The sequence below is a fragment of the Cricetulus griseus genome, chromosome 7 (genome assembly GCF_003668045.3).
Source record: "Cricetulus griseus strain 17A/GY chromosome 7, alternate assembly CriGri-PICRH-1.0, whole genome shotgun sequence".
Classification (NCBI taxonomy): domain Eukaryota; kingdom Metazoa; phylum Chordata; class Mammalia; order Rodentia; family Cricetidae; genus Cricetulus; species Cricetulus griseus.
The window spans coordinates 99,963,243-99,986,351 of record NC_048600.1 but is presented as its reverse complement, the minus strand read 5'-3'; the positions used below and the strand labels follow the sequence as shown (position 1 = coordinate 99,986,351).

The following is a 23,109-nucleotide window of genomic DNA, read 5'->3' as shown; positions in this document are numbered from 1 at the left end:
ACCACTGAACTACAGTCCTGTCTCTGCTTTTGAGGATCTCTATGTTGGCACTAAATTGTATATTCTTAAGCCCTTGAAAAAATCCCCCTCCTTCCCATTGGTGTGTTCTTTGCCTACACAGTGGCATTTGTACAAGAAAGGGCATAATCTTGGGATACCATTTCCATCTTTAAAGTTTCAGGAATAAAAACTCGTATATCCTTGAAGCTTGGTCAACATTTCATCTGATTTTAGTTTTTTATTAATTAGTCATTTAAAGTTGTTGTTTTAAATTCCTAGTCATGTTCCAGGTCAATCAGGGCTACACAGAAAAACCCTGTCTTGAAAAACCAAACCAAGCCAGGCCGTGGTGGTGCACGCCTTTAATCCCAGCACTTGTGAGGCAGAGGCAGGTGGATCTCTGTGATTTCGAGATCAGCCTGGTCTACAAGAGCTATTTCCAGGACAGCCTCCAAAGCCACAGAAAAACCCTGTCTCGAAAAACCAAACCAAACCAAAACAAACAAAAAAAAATCAACTTAATGCTGAGCATTGGTGGGGAATGCCTTTAATCCCAGCACTTGGGAGTTAGAGGCAGGTGTATCTCTTCAGTTTGAGGCCAGCCTGATATAGAGTGAGTTCCAGGACAGTCGGGGCTACACAGAAACCCTGTCTCAAAAGAACAAACACAAAAACAGAAAATGCAAACAAAATCTCCAGTCAGTAGTAGGTTATAAATAGGAAAATTCTTTAGATCTCTAAGAGACTCCAGTGCTGTCAAACTAAATGGCTCAGTCCTTGTCTCTGGCTGTGGTTCTTTGCTTGTTTTGTATTCAGTTTTTAGTTATTGCCAAAAGTCAGGAGTTCTCCCAAGAAAGTGATTCCTTCAAAGACTCCCTTGGAGTAGAAACAAACCTATATATTATAAAGTGTAGGATCAGCAAAGGTTAAAAGTGTTTTGTTTGTTGCTTGAAATTTGTGGAGCCAACAAAAACAATGGCTGGTATCCTGTTGATGGAATAAACCAAGGAATGCTGCATTCTCAGCATTCTTCATTTCCTGCAGACTGCAGCAACTGCAGATTTTGACATTCTTCTTTCTAGTTTCCAGGAAGGTCCAGTTTCCAGTGAAGTGACAGCGCAGCATTTTTCTGTGTTTAGTCCTGGTGGAAGGTAGAGGATGTTTGGTGTTTGTAGAAGAAATTAGGCAGAATGAAATATTTAGACTAGGTAGGAAGCTAACTAAATCTCGAAATGCATAATTAGAAATACCTTTCTGGGGAAATAATGGTGGAATAAAGGTTATAGAATAGCTGTAGTATCTAAAACTTCACCTTTTAAATTCATGACTCCTACTTTGGAAGTCTTTCTATGCTACAAGAATTAGCAGAAGCGTGCACTCATAGAGCATTGAGAAAATAACTTTGTCTGAAATGCAGCAGCTCATGCATACTTGCTGACGTTATCACTGTTCAGATGAAACGAGGAAGAAGGATCTGAAAAGTGTGGTATCAAGCATTAATTGTGAAACGTAAGTCTTAAGTAATGCTGTCAGAAATACAGGCTTTCGTGTATTTCAGTTTTCAGCTGATGTGACTGCTCCGTGTTGACTAGGCATTTAGTGGGACACATTTTCCTTGGGTGTACTTGTAGAGAAGATGATTGGTGATTCATTTCTTCCTGGCTGATCAGATCAAGAACTGCTGGATGGGTGAAACAAAGCAAACTTATTCAATAGGCACAAATACAGTTAGTTGCAAGTGATGGCAGAGATTGAGCTATTGTATTAGTGGGAGAATTGCCTTTTAGTATTTGATAGTAGTGTGGTTTTATGTGGTTGTGTGCCTTCTGCTAGCATTTTGTTCTGCATGTATATTACCAGATTGCATGTTTATTGTTGTCCTTTAATGATGTTTTCAGTTTTTGACCAAATTATGTATTCTGGTGCTGGCTTACCTCCACCCAGTTTCCTGGTTCCTTGGCTTATCAAGGTCTTGCTGTTCTGTTCAAGAAAACAAGAGCAAAGTTTACTTAGGAAATGATAGAATGACATTCAAACCAGTTTCTTTCAGAACAGTCTGCATCAAACAAACTATAGTTCTAGAGCTTGGTAACAATAAAGATAGAACTCCCTAAAATACAGTGTCTGTGTGGCGTGGTAAATCACTACAGTTATTAGAAAATGGTGAACAGAATGTGATTATTTCAGGTCCTACTCAGATTTATCAGTTATTCTAATAATGTTGAATATATCAAAAGATAACTCAAACAACAGGTTGAGTTGCATTGAGTGGTCCTATTTGCCTCTAGGTTTTTAAAATCTAGACTGTGCTTCAAGACATTTTTTGAAAGGTACAGTTGTGTATAATTTTGTGAATGTTCCTCAGTTTGGGCCCATCAACTAGGTTGTAGTGATTTGGGTTGTCTTATTTGGACAGAGTATCACTAAAGTGATAGAAAGCATATGCGTCAGTTTGATACATTGCTTGTGATACAACTTGATGAAAGTTGGAACTGAGTTTTCTGCACCACAAATTTCCTTTTCCTCTGTAATTATCTTCTGAGGAAGATAATGTTGAATATGCAAATTTCCATCACTCCTTAAAAATCCATTAGTTTTAGCATTCATTGATCCCCGGGTCCCATTCCCCCCCCCCAAGCAAATGGTGTGATGATTGTACTTTTTAAAGAATTTTGTCCCTCTACATTTTGGAGAGTGGTTTACTGTGTAGACGCACAGGCTGACCCCAACCTTGAGATCCTCCTGTCTTAGCCTTCCATGCACTGAGATTATAGGCATGTACCAATACACCAAATCCTACGTGGCCCCACTTTAAAAAAGTTTGCATTTATGTATTAATTTGTGTGTATATGTGCCTGTGTGCCATGGCATGTATATGGAGGTTGGAGGACAATTTGGGAAGTGGGTTCTTTCCTTCTACCATGTTGGTCAAAGACTCAAACTCAAATTATTAAACTTGGTGACAAGTGCTGAGCCATGTGACCAGTCCATTTTGTCACTTTTTAGTTAGCTCTCTTCTGTGAGAAATGAAGAAATAGAGGCTAGAGAAATGGCTCAGCAATTGAAAACATTGGCTCCTTGCTCTTCCAGGGGACCCACTTGACAACTCAAAACTGTCTGTAACTCTAGTTCCAGGGGATGTGACACCCATATGGACATAAATGCAGGCAAAATACCAGTGCACACAAAATAAAAATAAATGAATCATTTAAAAAGAGAAAGAAGAAATTAAGAAATAACAGCCCCTCCCTTTAATGTGCATGGGTGTTATGCCTTCACATAGGACTGAACATTAGTTGCCTGTATGGTACCTGTGGAGACCAGAAGAGGCCATTGGAGCCCCTGGAACTGAAGTTATGTATGGTGTGAGCCACCATGTGGACACTGGGAATTGAATCCAGTGTCCTCTAGAAAAACAGCTAGGGCTCTTAACCACTGAACCATCTCAGATTTCCCTTCTTACCAGGTTTTTGTTTTTGTTTTTAATTTTTGTTTTTTATGTCAACTCCTGGATTTTACCTTTTCATCCACAATTATCTTGAAAATGTATTTAAGGGGTCTTTCTGTGTAAGAAGGTTCTAGACTAGTTTTAGAAAGGCATGTTAAAGATCAGTGATAGATGGGGTGGAGCAGTGGCTCAGCAGTTATGAGCACCTGTGGCTCTTGCAGAGGAGTTAGGTTCAGTACCCAAAACCCACATGGCAGCTCACAACAGGGGATCTGATGCCCTTGCCCTCTTTTCTGACTTCCATGGGTACCAGGCACAGACAGACATGCAGGCAAAAATTCACACACATAAGAAAAAAAAAAAGCTTAATGGTAGAAGGTTTCTAAAGAAGCTGTTTTATTTGGGGAGCCTAAAGATAAATTTTCTAAGGCAGCCTAGAATTGTGGGGCATAGGCAGACCAGGAAAAGTGACAGCTATTGATTTTTTAGTAGCTAGGCTTTGGACCCAGTGGTTTCAATCAACTCTTGTATATCAACAAGGGGGAAAAAAAGAATGCCCTCTTTTTTGGGGGGAGGGGTTTAGACAGGGTTTCTCTGTGGCTTTGGAGGCTGTCCTGGAACTAGCTCTTATAGACCAGGCTGGTCTCAAACTCACAGAGATTCGCCTGCCTCTGTCTCCCGAGTGCTGGGACTAAAGCTGGGACCAATGCCTGGCTGGAATGCCTACTTTCTACTTGCCCTTCTTAGTCTTGAGTGTTTAGGATGAAAGAAACTTTGAAACTAATCTCATGTTAGTTTTAGCATTTCACATTAAATCCGCACAGCTCTGAGAATAGGTACCGCCATTCCAAATGTTTGAGACGAAGAAACAGTGCACAGATATTAACTTGTCCATAGTTATTTTAGTGAAAAAACAAGGGCTATAACCAGACATTTAGGCTCTTTATGAGGATTTCAGCAATTAATTTTAGGTGCCATTTGCACTTCATAATCAAGTTATGAAATTTATTGTAATTGTCCACATGAATGATATTAGCTTTGCTAGCTTCCTCTTCCAGCACAGGTATTGGAGACATTATTAGTTTTGATAGAAGACTTTAGTGGTGCTGTTCTGTATGCTATTAAAAAGTTAAATGGGGTTACTTAGCAGGAATATGTGGTGTGGCTTTGAAGATTCTGTTCTTTGAAATTTAATGATCAAAACAGCAGAATTACAAGTCTTAAAGTATAGTTTCCTTCTCAAAAAGAAAGAAAAAAAGACATGGGAACTCATGCTTGAAATCTGCTCTAGGCAAGTAGAAGGATTGATGTCCCCTACGGTCCATTCAAGGCCAATCTGGAGCAGTACAGTGAGGGCTACATAGCAAGGCTGTCTTAAAAACAGAGAGATAGGGAAAAAGAAAGAGCAAATTTCAGGGTCTTGAGTAAGATTCCAAGAACTTACTAGCTGTTATCAGTGTAGTGAAATAAAATTCACACCCACAACCTCTGGACAGCTGAATTAAGCAGATAATGAAATGCAATGAAAGACAGTTGACTTGAGCTGGGCCCACAGTTCTTCCCTGTTGCAGTTACTCAGTCTACTGAGGGCCTGATGGTATTGGGCATTGTTTTATAGCATTTTGCATTAAGTCCTCACAGCTCTGAAAATAGATCTTGTCATTCCAAATGTTTGAAATGAAGGAATAGTACACATATAACTTGTGAATGGTTATTTTAGTGAAAAACCTAGGGTTTGAGCTGTTTATGGGGAACCCAGAAAAGCAATTAGTCTTCGATGCTACTTATCTTTATAATCATGAAAGTTACTGTAATTGTCTTGAATTAAGGAAATGTCTGCTGTCTAGAGTATGGAAAATTTGAAATACTATATCTTGCTACAATAGAATCTTAGACTGAAGTGCCCCCCTCTCCCAATTTGATCCATAAAGATTTATTTATTTATTTATTTGTTTGTTTGTTTGTTTATTTATTTAAAGACAGGGGCTCTCTGTGTAGCCCTGACTGTCTTGGAATTTGTTCTATAGATCAGTCTGGCCTTGAACTCACAGCAATCCACCTGCCTCTGCCTTTTGGGTACTGGGTAAAGATGGGCACCACCACACATAGCTTGTGTGTAAAGGAAAGGTTTGCATATTGTTTATAAATGGGTAATTCCAGGGTACTCAGAAGTTTTGTATTGGTTGATTACCAGTAAATCTGTTTTCTAAGCTAAGTTCAAGCTTTGCTCCTAAAGAGATGCCACTTGGCAAACCAAAATCTAGCCTAGAAACCAAATTACAGGTTACAAAGATCATGTGTTTCTCAGAAAGAAACAGTTGATAATTAGTATGCTTTTGTTCATTGTCCTATTAGTTTTTGTTTGAAAAAATGAGAATGGAGGACTGGAGAGATGGCTCAGAGGTTAAGAGCACTGACTGCTCTTCAGAGGTCCTGAGTTCAATTACCAGCAACCACATGGTGGCTCACAACCATCCGTTATGAGATCTGGTACCCTCTTCTGGTGTGCAGCTATACACAGAAGCAGAATGTTTCATGCATAATAAATAAATAAAATCTTTTTTTAAAAAAAAAGAGAATGGAATTATATTCTTAATTGTACTATGGAAAAATATTGCTAATCACTTGAATGAGAGACTGATTGGGTTAAGTGGCATCACAGAGCTGTAATGAGCCCCCCCCCCTTTTTTTTCATTTGAATGCTGACCAATATGCATGTGAATCAAAATTCATTTTCTCTAGATTCTCTCTCATGCTGTCTCTTACACTCACTCTTCCAGGATTGCTCCCTTGTTCTTACTCTTTATATGTCTATCTCTGGCTGTGTCTCTTTTTTTTCTTCCTGGGATAAATCTTGTGATATAGCCCAGGTTGGCCTTATATTTAATATTTAATGATCTTGTGCCTTAGCTCCCTAAGTAGAATCACAGGTAGAAGCTGTCAAACCCAGCCACTTGGAATAATCAAGTCCTTTCACCATTATCCTTAAAATATTTAATCTTGTGACTCATTCTTCAGTTTAGGATGGATTTCCCATCACCAGTGTTCCCTTTTTTCTTATAAAAATGCCCTTACATGTGCTTCTTGAGACTAGACTAAACCCCTTACTAACCATACTGAGCTCTGAATACTCTCGTTCCATGCCAGAGTACCCTCAGGATGTCATTCTCAAACTGACAACACATTTCAGTTTTGTTTTGTTTTGAAGACAAATAATACGATTTCAAGAGGGAACTACAACCAATAGTGGCTTCTTGTCTTAGAGTTGCCTTTGAAATTGAAGGATAGGAACGGAGTCCTTTTCTGTTCAATTAGTAATATCTCTGTGTAGCCCTGGTTGTCCTGGAACTTACTTAGTAGACCAGGCTGGCATTGAACTCATAGAGACCCACCTGCCTTGACTTCTTAGGTACTGGGATTAAAGGCATGTGTCACCTCTGCCTGGCATCATTTTTTTTTTTTTTTTTTAGTAGGAAAAAGTGTTATGTGTATGAATGTTGGCCTGTATGTATGTCTATGCACCATGTGAATTTCTAATACCCACAAAAGCTACAAGATGGCATCAGATCCATTGGAACTTCTGTTGACAGATGGTTCTGAGCTAACATGTGGGTGCTGGGAATCAAACCCAGGTACTGTGGAAGAACAACCTATTCTCTTAAAGCAGAGCTCTCCAGCCTATTGTTTAGCTTTTTTGAGTCAGAATCTCTGTAGTCTGGGTTAGTCTTAAACTCCTGGCAATCCTTGTGCTTCACCCTCTGTGTGCTGGCATTGCATGCAGGCTGTCAGTCACTGTATCCTGCTCCTTAAATTATTTTGTTTTTAATTTTACTTTCTGATTAACACACTTAAATAAATCTGCATTTTTCATATAACAAAGAAATTATTAAATAATGATATCTGAAATTCAAAAGGACAGTAGGTGAAGGCTTGGGGGAGAGAGAGCCATATAATTCTCATGGAGTAATTCAGAAGTTGGTGTACTGTGTTTATATGTATAGCTGTGTGAACTCTGAGCCATTGGAACACTTTTTCCAACTATTGAAAAGGAAACTATCACAATGAATCTTTTGAGAGATTCTAATGGCCCTCTTTCTGAAAAACAAATGTGTATTCCTCCTTAGGAAGGAGGTAGATAACTTGTTTTTCCTTAGTTTACCCAAGGAAAAGACTTCCTCGCTGAATCCCACTCATGGTCCATTTGTACATTTGGGGACAACTTCCCTTCATTTTTCTCCAGTTCTGAAGTTTAAAATAGAAGCTGGATGGTAATGGTGCACACTAGGGAGGCAGGGGCAGGCAGATCTCTGTGTTCAAGGCCAGCCTGGTCTACAGAGTGAGTTCTAGGACAGCCAGGGCTACACAGAGAAACTCTGTCTTGACCCAATAGGTTAATGTCAAAGAGAAGTAAAAATCAATTCCATAGTCATTATAAGTTACCTATTTTATAGCTTGTGAATTTGCCTGGCATTGAAGCATATCTTGAGCTTATTTTGTAAAGCTAGTTAATGTTCTACTTTAATGCCATTAGTGGTTAGATAGTTGCTTGGCTTTTTGCCCTCTGGTGCTGTGTCTGAGTTTATAACTACATTTTCTAACTTGTTATACCAATAGTATTTGAGGAATTAAAGGAAAGTGAAAGTAAAAGAAAGCTCTTAAACTCATTCTGGACCTTGTTCAGATCATGGCCTGTTTATTTGTGGCAAAAGAGTTTGACAAAAGAATTCCATAAAATACAGCTGACATTGATCAGCCAGTGCAGTGAAAGGAAACTACATAGCTAGGAGACAAGGGCTTTTTCTCAATTTATACCATGAGAATTTGCTACCATGGAGGGAGAGGGGGAAATGGGGTATGATCTGGCCTAGGCTAGTAGAGCCAGCCCTTCAGGCAGTTTCTTTTAGAAGGATTTAATCACCCAGAGAATTAGTGATCCATTCCAATAGAGATTTTTTTTTTTCTGTACTCACACACTTATTTTCAAAGATATATTGTCTTTAGAGCTACTGTTTTTGAGCAAATACTGTAGTGTCTACTATTTATACAGAGCAAAAATTCCCTAATTTTCATTTTGGTTTTTCAAAACAGTTTCTTTATGTAGCCCTGGCTATCCGGAACTTTCTCTGTAGACCAGGCTAGCCTCAAATTCAGATTTCCTCCTGCTTTTGCTTGGATTACAGGCATATGCTGCCGTGCACAACTGCTTAAATTCTTAAGTAGCTCTTTCTATCTATATTGTATGTTCAGGATTCTTAGGAGGTGAATTTAGCTTGTTAAGCAAGCAATTCTTTCTTGCCTCTCTGTATAGTCTTGATTCCCTGCTCAAGCCTTTCCTAGTCTATACTCTCCATGCTATTTTAAGTACTTGTAGTTCCCTTAGACATTTGCCCGCCCCTGTGCATTAGCAGCATGTGCTTCTCTTGGAGAGAACTCTCTAGACTGGCTCCTTGTAAGTACTGCTTGCTTATATGGAGGCATTTGACAGAGCCACTCCTGTATTGTCTGTTCTGACTCTTTGCACGTTTGAGAACTCCTGACATTTTAACTCTTTTTCTTTTTAAAGTATTATTTTACCTTAAACTACAGATCCCCGAAACCTAATAGAGGGGGATAAATAAGTGTGCTAAGTTAGTTGGGAACAGGAGAGGGTGAGTCCAATAGTTCAAAGATTTACAATTCACCAAGAAACATAATGATCATAAATCTCTGAACCATGGACGCCAGCACTCAGAAGGTGCTCTTTAACTTCTTATCTAACCTCTGTAGTTGTAATATGAAGTTAAACTGCAACAGGTGAATGCAATTTTTTTAAGACAATGAAGAATTTCTGTTGCGTTCCCATTCTTGTCACTATTGGACTTGTATTGATGGTTAAAGTATGATTTATACTAATGATATTATGAATGTCAAATTTTACTTGCACATTAGGTAACATGATCTATATTTCTTTTCAGCTCCAGAACCTGGGTATCAACCCAGCAAACATTGGCTTCAGTACCCTGACTATGGAGTCAGACAAATTCATCTGTATTAGAGAAAAAGTAGGAGAACAGGCCCAGGTGGTAATCATTGATATGAATGATCCCAGTAATCCAATTCGAAGACCAATCTCAGCAGACAGTGCCATCATGAATCCTGCCAGCAAAGTGATTGCGTTAAAAGGTATAAAGATTGTGGGTGGTTTTCTTGAAATTCTTATATGTATGTTATACAAATACAGTTATTGGTGTGCTCCTTTTCTTTTAGTATGTTGAGTAAATTTAATTAAATCTGTAAAGCTGCGATCAGTTCTGACTTTTATATGGAATGTTTTTGTGAAATGTCTTAGAATATATGCACTTGGAAAAATTTTACGTTTTGGGACAAATACATTCAAGTTTTATATCTGATATGATGAAACAGCTAAAAGCATTTCTGTATAAGGGAATGAAAGTATTATTCTGTAGTAAGCCATAGCTTAATATTAGGACTTAAGCACTTCAGAGTTTATTGACGATCAGCTTCTCCATTCTGTGCCTTTCTATGCTATAGGCTTCTTTGAACTTAGATCATCAAGCTCTAAAAATGGCTTGATTGACACTGGTCAGAGAGCGTGGAGGAGAATGAGAATGAATGAATACCAAAGTTTGGAATCAAGATTGTTTGCACACTTTTCTTTGACTTTATTTATCTATCTATCGTTTATTTCTTTACTTTCTTGCTTATTTTTAGCTGAGTCTTGGCTCTGCTCTCCAAGTTGGCTTTGACCCTCTTGCCCAAGTCTCTTGAGTGGCTGGGATTATAGGTGGGGGCAACTAGGCCCAGCCAAACTAACTTGTTTCCAAGGGAACTATACTGCCTATCAATTTAAATGAACTGAAACCATCTCATATTATCTGAGAACCTATTTTCTTTTCCTTTGAACTTTGGAATTAAGGTAATAGAAGAATAGACATTTCTATTAAGAATAATTAAGAATAGAAGAAGACTAGGTGCCAAACTACTGGACTTTTGAAATGGCATTTAAAATTGCCTCCTTTTCCTTCCTGCTTTAATTAAGGTTTAAACCCAAGGCTTTCACATGGCAGGTTTACAAATGATTACCACTGAGCTATTATGTTCCAGCCCTTGTTTTTCTTAATAATAAGAGAAAAGCATTCAGATTCCCAGTAATTTATAAGTGTGGATGAGTTTCTAGAGTGCTGAAGTTTTAGCCAGTCTTTCCTTCATATCATTTAAGCTTTGGGAGCTTGTTTTGGTTGTTTTCTGTTTTGTTTTGGTGAGGTAAGTCTCTGACAGTAGCCCTGGCTATCCTGGAATTTGCTGTGTAGACCAGGCTGGTTTCAAGCTCACAAAGCCCCACCTGCCTCTGCCTCCCTAGTACTGGAATCAGAGGCATGTATCACCATGTCCACACCCTTTAATCTCTAATAATACAAATGTTGAATAACTCTTATTAGAAATGATCAGGTCTAGAAGTATTGAGAGCTTTTTGACTTTGGGGAGTTCTTAAGAATTTTTTCTATAACATTTTGTCTATTTTGTGTGTTTTTGTGTGAAGTCAGAAGGCAACTTGGAGAAGTTTGTTTTCTCCTTGCACCATGTGGCTCCTGGGGATGACTTGGTAGCAAATGCCCTGCTGAACATCTCATACGTGGCCTGGATTTAGGAACCTTCACATAGATTTTATTCTGGATCATCACTGAAAGTAGAAAATTAGAAGCCCTAGCTTTCTGGTTTCGTGGTACATGTTTTGGAATATTTTTGAGTGTCAATATTTAACCTAGCCTACTGGCTGGAAATAAATGGTGGGCAGGTTGGGAGCTAAGAATAGAATAGTCAACAAATCATCAGAATTTGTCTCAGGGAAAGGTTGATCTCGTCTTCAGGAACCAGATGTTTTGTGACGGCATATATTTTGCTTCTGTCTAAAAGTATACTACATTTTAAATGTCCTTTGGCTTCCTTAAATAATTTGAATTCAAGTGCTTAGCATCCGTCACACTTCTTTTTAAAGGGCACCAACTAAATTTTGCCAAATTCTTTTCTATTTTTAATGTTACTGTTATCTTATCACATTTCTTAATGCTTTCTTATGTGTGCAGATGGTGAGTTACCTTAAATTAGATTGTGTTAGTCATTGTCCTGTTCTATAAAAAGAATAATTGAGAAATTTTTATAGCTTTGTAAAGTAGTATGTTATACTTTGTGTCTATTGGTCTATATCATGGCTGTTGTCCCTTGTTCCCTTCCCCAGACCCTTAAACTTACACGTTCTCCAGCCCCTTTCATGTAAAACAGAATAAAAGTCTAGTTATCTGGAGGTTGGAGGATGCAGCAAAAAAAAAGCAAATGCTTACAAAATTCTGCTTCCCTCTGAAGCCAGTTTAAACTTCATGCCTTCTTTTTATAAACAGGACTATAACTTTCACAATTTCTTGAGTCTGGTTGTGGTTTATAAACTATGTGGGATGGGAGTCCTCTACTTGGCCTTATAGAAGAAGGTTTTGTTCGTAGTAAGATGGGTTGTGGCACAAAGCTTCTTAGGCTTTGTCTGTCTCCTACCTACCCTGTCACCCTCCCACTCTGACAGCTTTTGTCCTTTTGGAGGCAGATTCTCTGTGGCTCAGGAATAGAGTTATCCTCAGTCTCCGAGGGCTATTCTTCATAGCCTAGCGATAGCTGTGGGCTTTGACCACTGTTGATATCAGTGAAATCACCTTTTCAACAGTGACCAGTTGTAAATGACAAGTATAAGCCCCTACATTTATAACATTCAAAGCAAATTTCACCCTCCTTTACTAAATGCTGGCTGTCTTAACTGGATGAAGCTTGAACTTGTTCTCACCTCCAGTATATTAACAGCATCTGAAACCGCCCTCCTTCCTGTCTCCCTTTCCTTTCTCCAGCACTGCTACTTCCCTTTGTATCTTAGACCAGTTAAATGTAGCATGCACTGTGGTGACATGGCAAAGTTGAAGCACAACTTCTTTTCAAAACGCAGTTTCCAAAAAAATTAAGTTGGATGAGAGATGACTGCATTTTAAAAAGTAGATATTTCTTCCTTGTGTTTCTATTAGATCTGCTTTGTCTTACGTATATACAGTTATCTTAGTTTTTGTGTGAACTATGTAATGAAAGTTACAGCTTTGTTTTTTATCAGTAAGGAAGCTGTTCCTTAGTCTCATTTTCATTTGGGATATAGAATCCTGTAGAAGTCATGTGTTTAGATTAGAGTGTTGCAGACATGTTCATAAGAGGTAAAAGAGTTTTGCTTAAGGTTGTAGGTGTAGATTGATTTGCTTGGTCTCAGCTGTTAGCTCCTCAGTGACTGTAGCTCTAGCAGTATGACTCCTGTGTGTAGTTAGTTGTTAGTCTTAGAATAGAATCACATTATTTGGAAGTTAACGGCTAGTCTAGGTAGGTATTAATTCATTTTGAACTTCGCTGTTTTCATTATTCTTTAATTCTGTATTTAGCTGCTAAAACTCTTCAAATATTTAACATTGAAATGAAAAGTAAAATGAAGGCCCACACCATGACTGATGATGTCACCTTCTGGAAATGGATCTCCTTGAATACGGTTGCTCTTGTTACGGATAATGCAGTTTATCACTGGAGTATGGAAGGAGAGTCTCAGCCAGTGAAAATGTTTGATCGTCATTCTAGCCTTGCAGGATGCCAGATTATCAATTACCGTACAGATGCGAAGCAGAAGTGGCTGCTTCTGACGGGCATATCTGCACAGGTAACATTTTTTAGTTTTTGGTAAAGAAGTTATCTAAGAAACTGTTTTGACATACACTTTAGTTAGGTCTTTAAACCAAATATTGTTGATTTTTGACTGATTTTTGAAAGACGTTTTCTTTTTAAAAATAATTGCTGGCTTAAATTTTCTGACATTAAATTGCTGACAAAATTTCAGTATTTTTACCAGTTTTTAATTCTTACAGATAAGTAGCGATTGAGTGATTTAGGATTTATCATGGAGTCAGTGTGCTGCAAGGTGACTACTTCTGTATTGTTGTATTAAGATGGTGTAAAGAGATGATCACATGAGGCATGTCTTATTAAGCTTTAATAAGATAAGGTTTGGAGTTAAACTTTAAGTTAAGATGTGTCAACTCTACATTGAGAGACTCAGTAACAAGTACTGCTGAAGATGGCAAAGTATTATAATTGTTTCACAAATTGAATCTGAGATCTACTGGATCATTGGATCTCTAAAATTTATTTATTTTTTGATCCTTTGTAGCAAAATCGTGTGGTTGGAGCTATGCAGCTCTACTCTGTAGATAGGAAGGTGTCTCAGCCTATTGAAGGACATGCAGCTAGCTTTGCACAGTTTAAGATGGAAGGAAACGCAGAAGAATCAACATTATTTTGTTTTGCTGTACGGGGTCAGGCAGGAGGGAAGGTAAGTTTTGTCTGGTAATTATTTTAGTGAGTCTGTTTTTGCTCTCTGTCATCTAAGTTCAAAATAGTCATCATTATTCCTTACTAATTTCATAATATTCAGATTTGTGGTGACTGACAAATGGTATGTATAGTAATACTTGTGTAAAATGATAGCATTCTTTTAATATTATTTCCTGTTCTGCCATCTGTGGATCTTACTTTTTTTTGTTTGTTTGTTTTTGTTTTTTCGAGACAGCGTTTCTCTTTATTGTTTTGGAGCCTGTCCTGGAACTCACTCGGTAGACCAGGCTGGCCTCAAACTCACAGAGATCCGCCTACCTCTACCTCCCAGATGCTGGGATTAAAGGCGTGTGTCACCAACGCCCGCCCGGCACATCTTACTTTTTTTTTTTTTTTTTTTTTTAAACAGTATCTTGTTATATAACCTAGGCTGGCTTTGAAGTTGGTCCTCTTGCCTCAGACTCTGAGTGCTGTGATTGTACCATTGTGCCCAGCTTTGAGATTTTTGTATTCTTTATTTTGATTGCCTTTATCAAAAGCTTTTTGTTGGTGTCTTTCACTTTATTCTGCATAGACTCATTAGAGTTGCTAAAATACCCATTTGTGTGTGCAGTACATGTCTACAGTCTGATTCGTTAAGTATTGCCCAAGATGAGGTCTAATTTCGTTAAGTGCTGTCCTTTTTAAATCCCCTAGGTGACTTGATATCGATGGAATGGACAGCAGCTTAAGTTGGAGAGTCTCATCCCTAGCTGTACATTGAAATTACCTAGACAGATTGAAGCACTTTGTGTATTAGAATTCGTAGTTGAGGACAGCAGAAACAAGGTCTGGTTGATTAGAGTATAAAAAATTTATTGACAGGATACTGGATACCTGGCAGTAGCTAGGACAGCTGTATCACTTAATGTGGGAAATGAGAAATGAGAAAAACTGGGTAGTAGCCAGGGTTCCAGCCAGAAATCATGCTGTGCTTTTGTTGCGCCTGCACTGCTGGATGCCTGGTGACTCAGTTTGCTGCTATTTTCACTGCTACAGTAGATAGACTCTCCCTCAGTCTTAAAATAGCCTGGTGTCCTGAGCTCCCTCTTTGAAGTCCAGTATAGGCAAAGTCACATAACTTGCATCCTAGCTCTGAGAGACATGGAAAACAACGGTTTGCTGCTTCTAAAATGGAAGACTGGCTCTACTTGCTGCCAGAATTTGTAGAGTACTGTCCTCTGTCCCTGAGTCAGAAAGACCCTAACTTCATCTTTGTTTTACACTTCTCCACCCCATGTCTCCCTAGTCTCCCTAGTAAGTAGTTTTCAAGACTAAAGAAAGAGATTGGCACTGATTTGAATCCTAGCACTTAGGAGGCTCAAATGATCCTCCTGCCTCTACCTTTCATGTAGTCCTAAGAGTGCTGGAGTTACAGATGTATTTGGCTATTTTACATGGTTTCCAGGGATTGAATTTAGGTAGGTGGTCAGGCCTATTCCATAATTGCTTTTACCGACTGAGCCATCTTGGCAGCCCCATCATGACTTTAAAGTCAGAGCTACTTCCTACCTTTATAATTTTGACACTTCAAGAACGGTATATAGCTGAGCATGGTGGTACACGCCTTAAACCCAACACTCAGAAGGCAGGCAGATCTCTGTGAGTCCCACGCCACCCTGACCTAAATATTGTTTCCAGGCCATCCAGGGCAACATTGTGAGACCTTGTTTCAACAACAAAAAAGAAATCATAAAGTAAATGTGTGACTTTGAGATTAGTGTCCTCCTTGTCAGTTTTAATTTATGGAGGAGTATCCCACAGTATAGATGGATCAAATAAGTTAACTGGTTATAGAATGTTTTGGTTATTTCCATTTGGGGGGCTTCAGAAACTTGCAGTGACTAGCTGATACATGATTTAGATTGATAGTAATTTTCTTTTCTTTGAACAGTTGCATATCATTGAAGTTGGTACACCACCCACAGGGAACCAGCCCTTCCCAAAGAAGGCAGTAGATGTTTTCTTTCCTCCAGAAGCACAAAATGACTTTCCTGTTGCAATGCAGGTATTTCATCAAAATAAATGGATTTTTAAAAATCTCAATTTAAATCCTGTTCATAGTTGATATGAATGGTACTTAAAAGAATTACTGTTGGGGGCCCCTGGTAGTGGATTAGTATTTTTCCCTGGTGTAAGAAGGGACTTTGTGAGTCCATCACACGTGAAGGGATGCACTCTAGGCCTGGACACATGGGGGAGGGCCTAGACCCAGCCCAGGATGATATGGTGGACTTTGGGGGAGCTCCCGTCTAGGGACCTACCCTGCCTGGGGAGTGGAGGGTGGATGAGGCAGGGGATTGGGGGGACGGAATTGACATGTGAAGCCAGCTTGTTCCTAATTTGAACTAATAAAAAAAAAATAATTTTAAAAAGAATTACTGTAAAATAAAATAAAAATTATTAATAAAACTTGGCAAAATAAGACTCCTATTTTCATGTAATAAGTAAATTGGGTTATCTTAAGTTGTCAGAATTACGTTCTCTTGTGTTTTATGTTTGAGCTTTGGCTATCCCACATATAAATAACAAGCTGTAATGAAAGAAACCTTAATATTACCTTAGCATTTTTCTTTTAAGTTTCATGACAAAGTTTTATAGAAAGTTTTCATTTTCTCTTCAGATAAGTGAAAAGCATGATGTGGTGTTCTTGATTACCAAGTATGGTTATATCCACCTCTATGATCTTGAGACTGGCACATGCATCTACATGAACAGAATCAGTGGAGAAACGATCTTCGTTACTGCACCTCATGAAGCCACAGCTGGAATAATAGGAGTCAACAGAAAGGGACAAGTAAGAAAACCTTTACCAAAAGCATCTAAGTAACAAGTATCACTATCGTATTTTTTTCCAAAGGTAATTTTGGATATCATGGGGGGAAGGCAAAGAGAAGAAATGAGATGAGGGTCAAAGGATATAAAATAGCAGATGTAAGTTTAGACATCTGTTCAAGGTGAAGATTAAAGCTAATAAAATTGTATTAGTGTGTGTGTGTGTGTGTGTGTGTGTGTGTGTGTGTGTGTGTGTGTGTGTTGGTGCATGATTATACACATTCATGTGCTAAATATATGTAAAAAGATTATTATATAAAATCCAGCATGGTGCATGCCTTTAATCCCCATACTTGGAGGATGAGGCAGGGGGATTTCTGTGAGTTGGAGGCCAGACAAAGCTACATAGCAAGAACCTGTTTCAAAAAACATAAAACTAATAAAACAGGGTGTTGGTGGCATACCCCAGCACTTGGGAGGCAGAAGCAGGTGGATCTCTGTGAGTTGGAGGCCAGCCTGGTCTACAGAGAGAGTTCCAGGACAAGGCTCCAAAGCAATGCAGAGAAACCTTGTCTCGAAAGAAACAAAAAACAAACAAACAAAAACCCCTAGATATAATAAAACCTTTAGCCAGGAGGCAGGCAGATCTCTGTGAGTTCGAGTTCAAGACCAGCCTGGTCTACAAGAGCTACTTCCAGGACAGCCTCCAAAGCCACAGAGAAACCCTGTCTCGAAACCCTCCTCAAAAACAAAACAAAAAACAAAACAAAAAAAAAAAACCCACAAATCCTAATAAAAATAGATAGAAAGGTTGTTGTCTGATTTGTTTTTTAATTGTTTTAATTACAAAAACAAATTAATTTGTTTTAATTAATTTTTAATTCACTAACCTCTTTTTAGGTTTAGTGAATGGCATGAATCATTATTTAGTTTTTGTTATTTTATATGTCTGGGTATTTTGCCTGCATGTATGTCTGGTGCCTGTAGAGATGAGAAGAGGGCATCAGAACCCCTGAAACTGGAGTAACGGTTGTGAGCCACCATATGGATACTGGGAATCAAACCAAGGTACTCTGGAAGAGCAGCCAGTGCTCTTAGCCACTGGGCCATCCTTCCATCACCTGTATTTAGTTTTAAAAGTTTTATCACCAAAAAAATTAACATAAACACTACAGTATATAATAATAAAATCTTTTTAATACTGTATCATAGAAACTATTTGGTTTAGAGCCAGTTAAGTGTGTATATTTTTATTATCAAAAGAAGTAAATCTCTGGGGGAAAAAACTGTTTTGGTTACAAATTGATAAACTCCTTTTTCTAGAGTTTTCTTTCCCTATTATCTCCAAGATAGGATTCATCAGCTACAGAGATAAGAATTCTACCTAATCCCACTTCTTAACTTCCTAAGTATTATTGAATATTTAATGTGAGAAGGTCATATGTTAAAGTACCTATTGTGGTGTCTGTAAAGTTACCCAGTTGGGTAGGATATCATCCAGTTGATAATAACTGTTCTGAGTTTGAGACATTTGACAACTCTTCATATCGTCTAGCAAGTGGTTCTTACTCTGTGAGAGTGTTGTCTTGAAACAAGAAAAAATTCTTCCGGGACGGATTTTATTTTCTAACTAAGATGGTTAAGATTCTTAAAAGGGGGCTGGAGAGATGGCTCAGAGGTTAAGAGCACTGACTGCTCTTCCAGAGGTCCTGAGTTCAATTCCCAGCAACCACATGGTGGCTCACAACCATCCATTTTGAGATCTGGTGCCATCTTCTGGTGTACAGATATACATGGAAGCAGAATGTTGTATACATAATAAATAAATAAAATCTTTTAAAAAAAAAATTCTTAAAAGTTAGTATTATATTGCTTTTGTTATTTACTGCTTCTCCTCTAGATTATTTTGTTGTTGTTGTTTTTGTTTGGTTGGTTGGTTTTTCAAGGCAGGGTTTCCTGTCTCTCTGTGAAACAGTCCTGGCTTTCCTGGAACTCACTCTGTAGACCAGGCTGGCCTCAAACTCATAGAGATCCACCTGCTTCTGCCTTCTGAGTACTGGGATTAAAGGCGTGAGTCACCACTGCCCGACCAAAAGGTGATTTTTAAAAAAAAATTATGTAGTTCTCATCTATATATTCAGTTATATATGTCTCTCTTGGGTGGGGGGGGCAGAATTCAAGAATGAGTTGGTTAGGGATGATTTGATGATCAGGAGCTATAGAACTGGGAGTGCTTCCTTCTTTCTGCTATTGAGGTCCTTCTGTAATTTTACCATACACTGTAAGCATCGATAGCAAAGGTTCTAGAAATAAATTATCATGGTAGCAAAACAAGCAAGTGTCAGAATTTCACAAAAGTAACTTGATTACCTTTGTGACTTAGTCTAAAAAGATTTAACATTCTCTAATTGTTAAATTGCAGGTTCTGTCAGTTTGTGTGGAAGAAGAAAACATAATTCCTTACATCACCAATGTCCTACAAAATCCTGATTTGGCTCTGAGAATGGCTGTGCGCAACAACTTAGCTGGTGCTGAAGAACTCTTTGCCCGGAAATTTAACGCTCTTTTCGCCCAAGGAAACTACTCAGAGGCTGCAAAGGTGGCTGCTAATGCACCAAAGGTAAATTGTTAGGAAATTGAAGTTGCTATGATTGAGAGATTGTTAATACTCTCTGTTTCTGATACTGCTAGAAGAGGAACCAGCTTTGTAAGAGTAACTAGCCACTTTACAGTTATGTTTTTCCTCTAATAGAATATGATAATTAATTCTCAGTGTCTCTAGAGTTGATGGTTAAAAGCCCAGAATCTTAACAAGGCTATGAGCTATAGACCTATCATGGATGTAGGTGCAGCTATGTCCAATTACTAAAGTACAATACTGTTTGGCCTCATAAACGATGGCTGTCTATTTTAATTTGGAAAGTTAATCACTAAACATATGTTCTTCAATTTGTAGTCAGTAGAGTTTTTAGAAAAATGAACTGAATTTATTCCTATAAGCCTTTATATTGCTTTATGTAGAACTGAATTAAAACTTTGCATTCCTAACCAGTGTTAATTATGAAATTTGTACTTAATTGAACTTGATTTAATGACTTAGTGGTTACCATTTCATGATTATGTTTATCCTTTTTAACTTTTTAAAAACATTTCGAGATTTATAATGTAATTACTTATTTTTCTCTTCCCTTTGTCCCTCCAATTCCTCTCATATGTCCCTCCTTGTTGCTCCCTTTCAAATTCATATCTTTGTTAATTGTTGTTACATACATATATGTATATGAATATATTTCTAAATATATAAATCCAACCTTCTCAGTCTATAATCCTACCTGTAAGTACATGTTTTCAAGGCTGACGATTAGAAAGTAGATAACCAATTGGTGTGCTCTTCCCTGGGAAGCCCATTTGTGCTTATTGTTTCATTCACTGACATAATTAATTACCTTGGCATGTTTCTCATTTTGAATCATTTTTGTGACCCTGAGCCAGCTATATGGCAGGCATTTATTGAACCTGCACTATGGTGAATATTTGGAAGGTGGAATTAATAGGTCATATATGCAGTTCAGATTCATCAGAGACCTATAGGTTTAGTAGTGTGATTGAGCCACTGAGGAATATTTAATATTTCTTCTTAAAGGGAATCCTTCGTACTCCAGACACCATCCGTCGATTCCAGAGTGTCCCAGCTCAGCCAGGTCAAACTTCACCTCTCCTTCAGTACTTTGGAATCCTTTTGGACCAGGGCCAGCTGAACAAATATGAATCCTTAGAGTTGTGTAGACCTGTACTTCAGCAAGGGCGAAAACAGCTTTTGGAGAAATGGTTGAAAGAAGATAAGGTACTTTTAATTCATATTGATAGACTTTTCCTTTGATTAAATACCATGTTAACAAGTTAACATTGTTAGTTTCCATCAGAGTATGTCCATCTGTTATTTGTTGCTTGTGGAAATAAACATGAAGAGACCTTGCCATTTTAAAATGTGATCTAGGATTGTTGCTTTATCTTTAAAACTACTAGCCTAGAAGTGAGTTACTATTTTTTGGCCTTGGAAAATTTTCACATGAGATGCTTACTTCATTGTACAGGCATATTTGTCAGTGTATCTGACATTGCTCAACATGTGAACTTCCTCATCTCACTCTTGATAGGCATGCCTCGTAGTTCCTGCTCTCTATACAAGAACTTATAAACCCATCAACATTGTAATTTTTGATGATGGTAAGCATACTTGGGTATGCAGGGAGAACATGTTAAATAAAATGTAAGATCACTCATGTGTTTACAAGACAGCTAGTCTTGTTTTACAGAAAAATAGAGGATTTTATTTCAGACTTGAGAGGCTTGGCCACATACCATTCTCTACTAAAGAATAGCTAAGCTAACATATATGAGAGCTAGTCTAGTTTCATAAGATAACAGGATGGGAACAACCAAGATAACTGAATTGATCTATATAATAGGCTTTTAGTATTTTGAATATCATTACCTTTTGTTTGTACTCGCATGGGACTCATTTGTAGTAAAATTGGTTCATTGGTCATTAGTTAGCATGTTCAGTTAAGATGTATAGATTGATAGAACTTCTTTGAATGCTGAGTTATAAGGGTTACTCTTTTTAAAAAGTTACCATGGGGACACAAGAGATGGTTCAGTGGTTAAGAGAACATACAGTTCTTGCAGAGGATCCAAGTTAAATTCCCAGCACAAATGTTTGGCTGCTCCCAACTCCCTGTAACTTCCAGGGGAATCTGATAGCCTGACCCCCATAGTCTCTGGCATTCATGAGTCTATATAGAATAATGTAGAAAATCGGACGAGTAGTGTGGGTTAGTGGCAGAGGAGTGACCTACTTAGAATATAAAGGCCCTAGTATGTTCAGTTCCCAAAACTGCAAAAAAAAAAAAAAAAAGAAAGAAAGAAAGAAAAAAGTGGGGGGGGGGAGTGTTGAAACTCATACAAAGTATAAATATTGTTTTGTTTTTGAGATATTCTGTGTAGCGATCAGGCTGTCCTCGAATTCACAGAGATCCACCTATCTCTGCCTTTTGAGTGTTGGGATTAAAGGACACTACCTAGCCTCAAAGCAGAACTCTTAGGAAGCTGACTTGAAGGTGTATCTGCTATAAACTACCTGGAAAATTTTTAATTTGTGTATATTTGACTTTGTAAATTCGGTGTTGTGACTTACCATCTCAAATCTTAAAATTAAAAGAAAAGGTAAAAGATGGATCTTAGGCTCTTGAAATGTAAATGTTATAGTCTAGTTTAAAAATTACCCTTAGAATTTTAAAATAGCCCATATATAATTAAGGGTTATTTGGCTTAATTTCTAAAATTAATTACTTTACTTATTTAGAGACAATGTCTCCATTTGGGGCACAGGCAGGTCTTGTACTCCTGCCTTAGCCTCTAAGTGTTAGAAGTGTTAATATTATAGGCTAACAGACATTGTCCATTTTCATTGACATTACTACATCAAAAGTTATATTATCTGGGGTCTAAAGAGATAACTTAGTGGTTCAGAGCATATATTAAGTTCTTCCAGAGGACATGAGTTCAGTTTCTAGCACCCATGTCATATGTCTCGCATCTACCTCAAACTCCAGCTCCACAGGAGGATCTGATGTCCTCTTCTGATCTCCATGGGCACATACAAATAGAAAAACTTGTGACATTGTTTTTGAGAAGTTGTAAACGTGACTATAATGTTTGAATCTTAGTAGTTAGATGTATAAGATTCTTCAATAAAGAAAAGCTATATTCTTAACAAGGTAATAAATTCTTAGAAGCAAAGTTTTGGTGGCTGTCTTCCTTGTTTAAGGAGGAATTCTGGAGAATTGTACAGAACCATTCCTGTGAGTACAGTATCAGTTCCCCAAACCCAAATCCTCACATTTATATTTTTGGAAAATGAGTAAGTATCTTCTATATGAGTTGTATTTATAGGGAAGTAGCACCAACTACTCGTTTATGAAATAACTAATGGGTTACTAACCAAATTCTCTTTCCTTTGGACAGCTGGAATGTTCTGAAGAACTGGGTGATCTTGTAAAATCTGTGGACCCAACATTGGCACTTAGCGTGTACCTCAGGGCCAATGTCCCGAATAAAGTCATCCAGTGCTTTGCAGAGACAGGTCAAGTCCAGAAGATTGTTTTATATGCTAAAAAAGTGAGTTCAGTGGAACAAATTATCAATACAAACTTATGGGGGGGAAAAAAAGCTTGAGAGAAATTAGCCTTAACTTGCTTCAGTTTTGTTGGTTAATTTCTTTGAACTTAAAAAATTCCTTAACTAATGTATGTAGAGTCCATAACTAGTGTCATTACATGAATGCAAGTACAATTCTAAGAGCAGAGCCATGTTAAAAATTTGTTAGTATATTGGGGGCTGGAGAGAAGGCTCAGCTGTTAAGAGCACTGACTGCTCTTCCAGAGGTC

At 37.9% G+C, this 23,109-nt stretch overlaps 1 protein-coding gene across 2 annotated transcripts in view; it reads left to right on the top strand.

The window, feature by feature from the left end:
* Cltc (clathrin heavy chain) overlaps positions 1 to 23,109 on the top strand; it is a 62,091-nt gene that overhangs the window by 11,681 nt on the left and 27,301 nt on the right. For both annotated transcript variants that reach the window (XM_027426351.2, XM_027426353.2), the window contains exons 2-9: positions 9,403 to 9,610; positions 12,907 to 13,175; positions 13,683 to 13,844; positions 15,780 to 15,893; positions 16,509 to 16,682; positions 19,083 to 19,280; positions 20,304 to 20,504; positions 22,688 to 22,840. In XM_027426351.2, the coding sequence (XP_027282152.1) occupies positions 9,403 to 9,610; positions 12,907 to 13,175; positions 13,683 to 13,844; positions 15,780 to 15,893; positions 16,509 to 16,682; positions 19,083 to 19,280; positions 20,304 to 20,504; positions 22,688 to 22,840 (1,479 nt within the window). The remainder of the gene's footprint in view (positions 1 to 9,402; positions 9,611 to 12,906; positions 13,176 to 13,682; positions 13,845 to 15,779; positions 15,894 to 16,508; positions 16,683 to 19,082; positions 19,281 to 20,303; positions 20,505 to 22,687; positions 22,841 to 23,109) is intronic.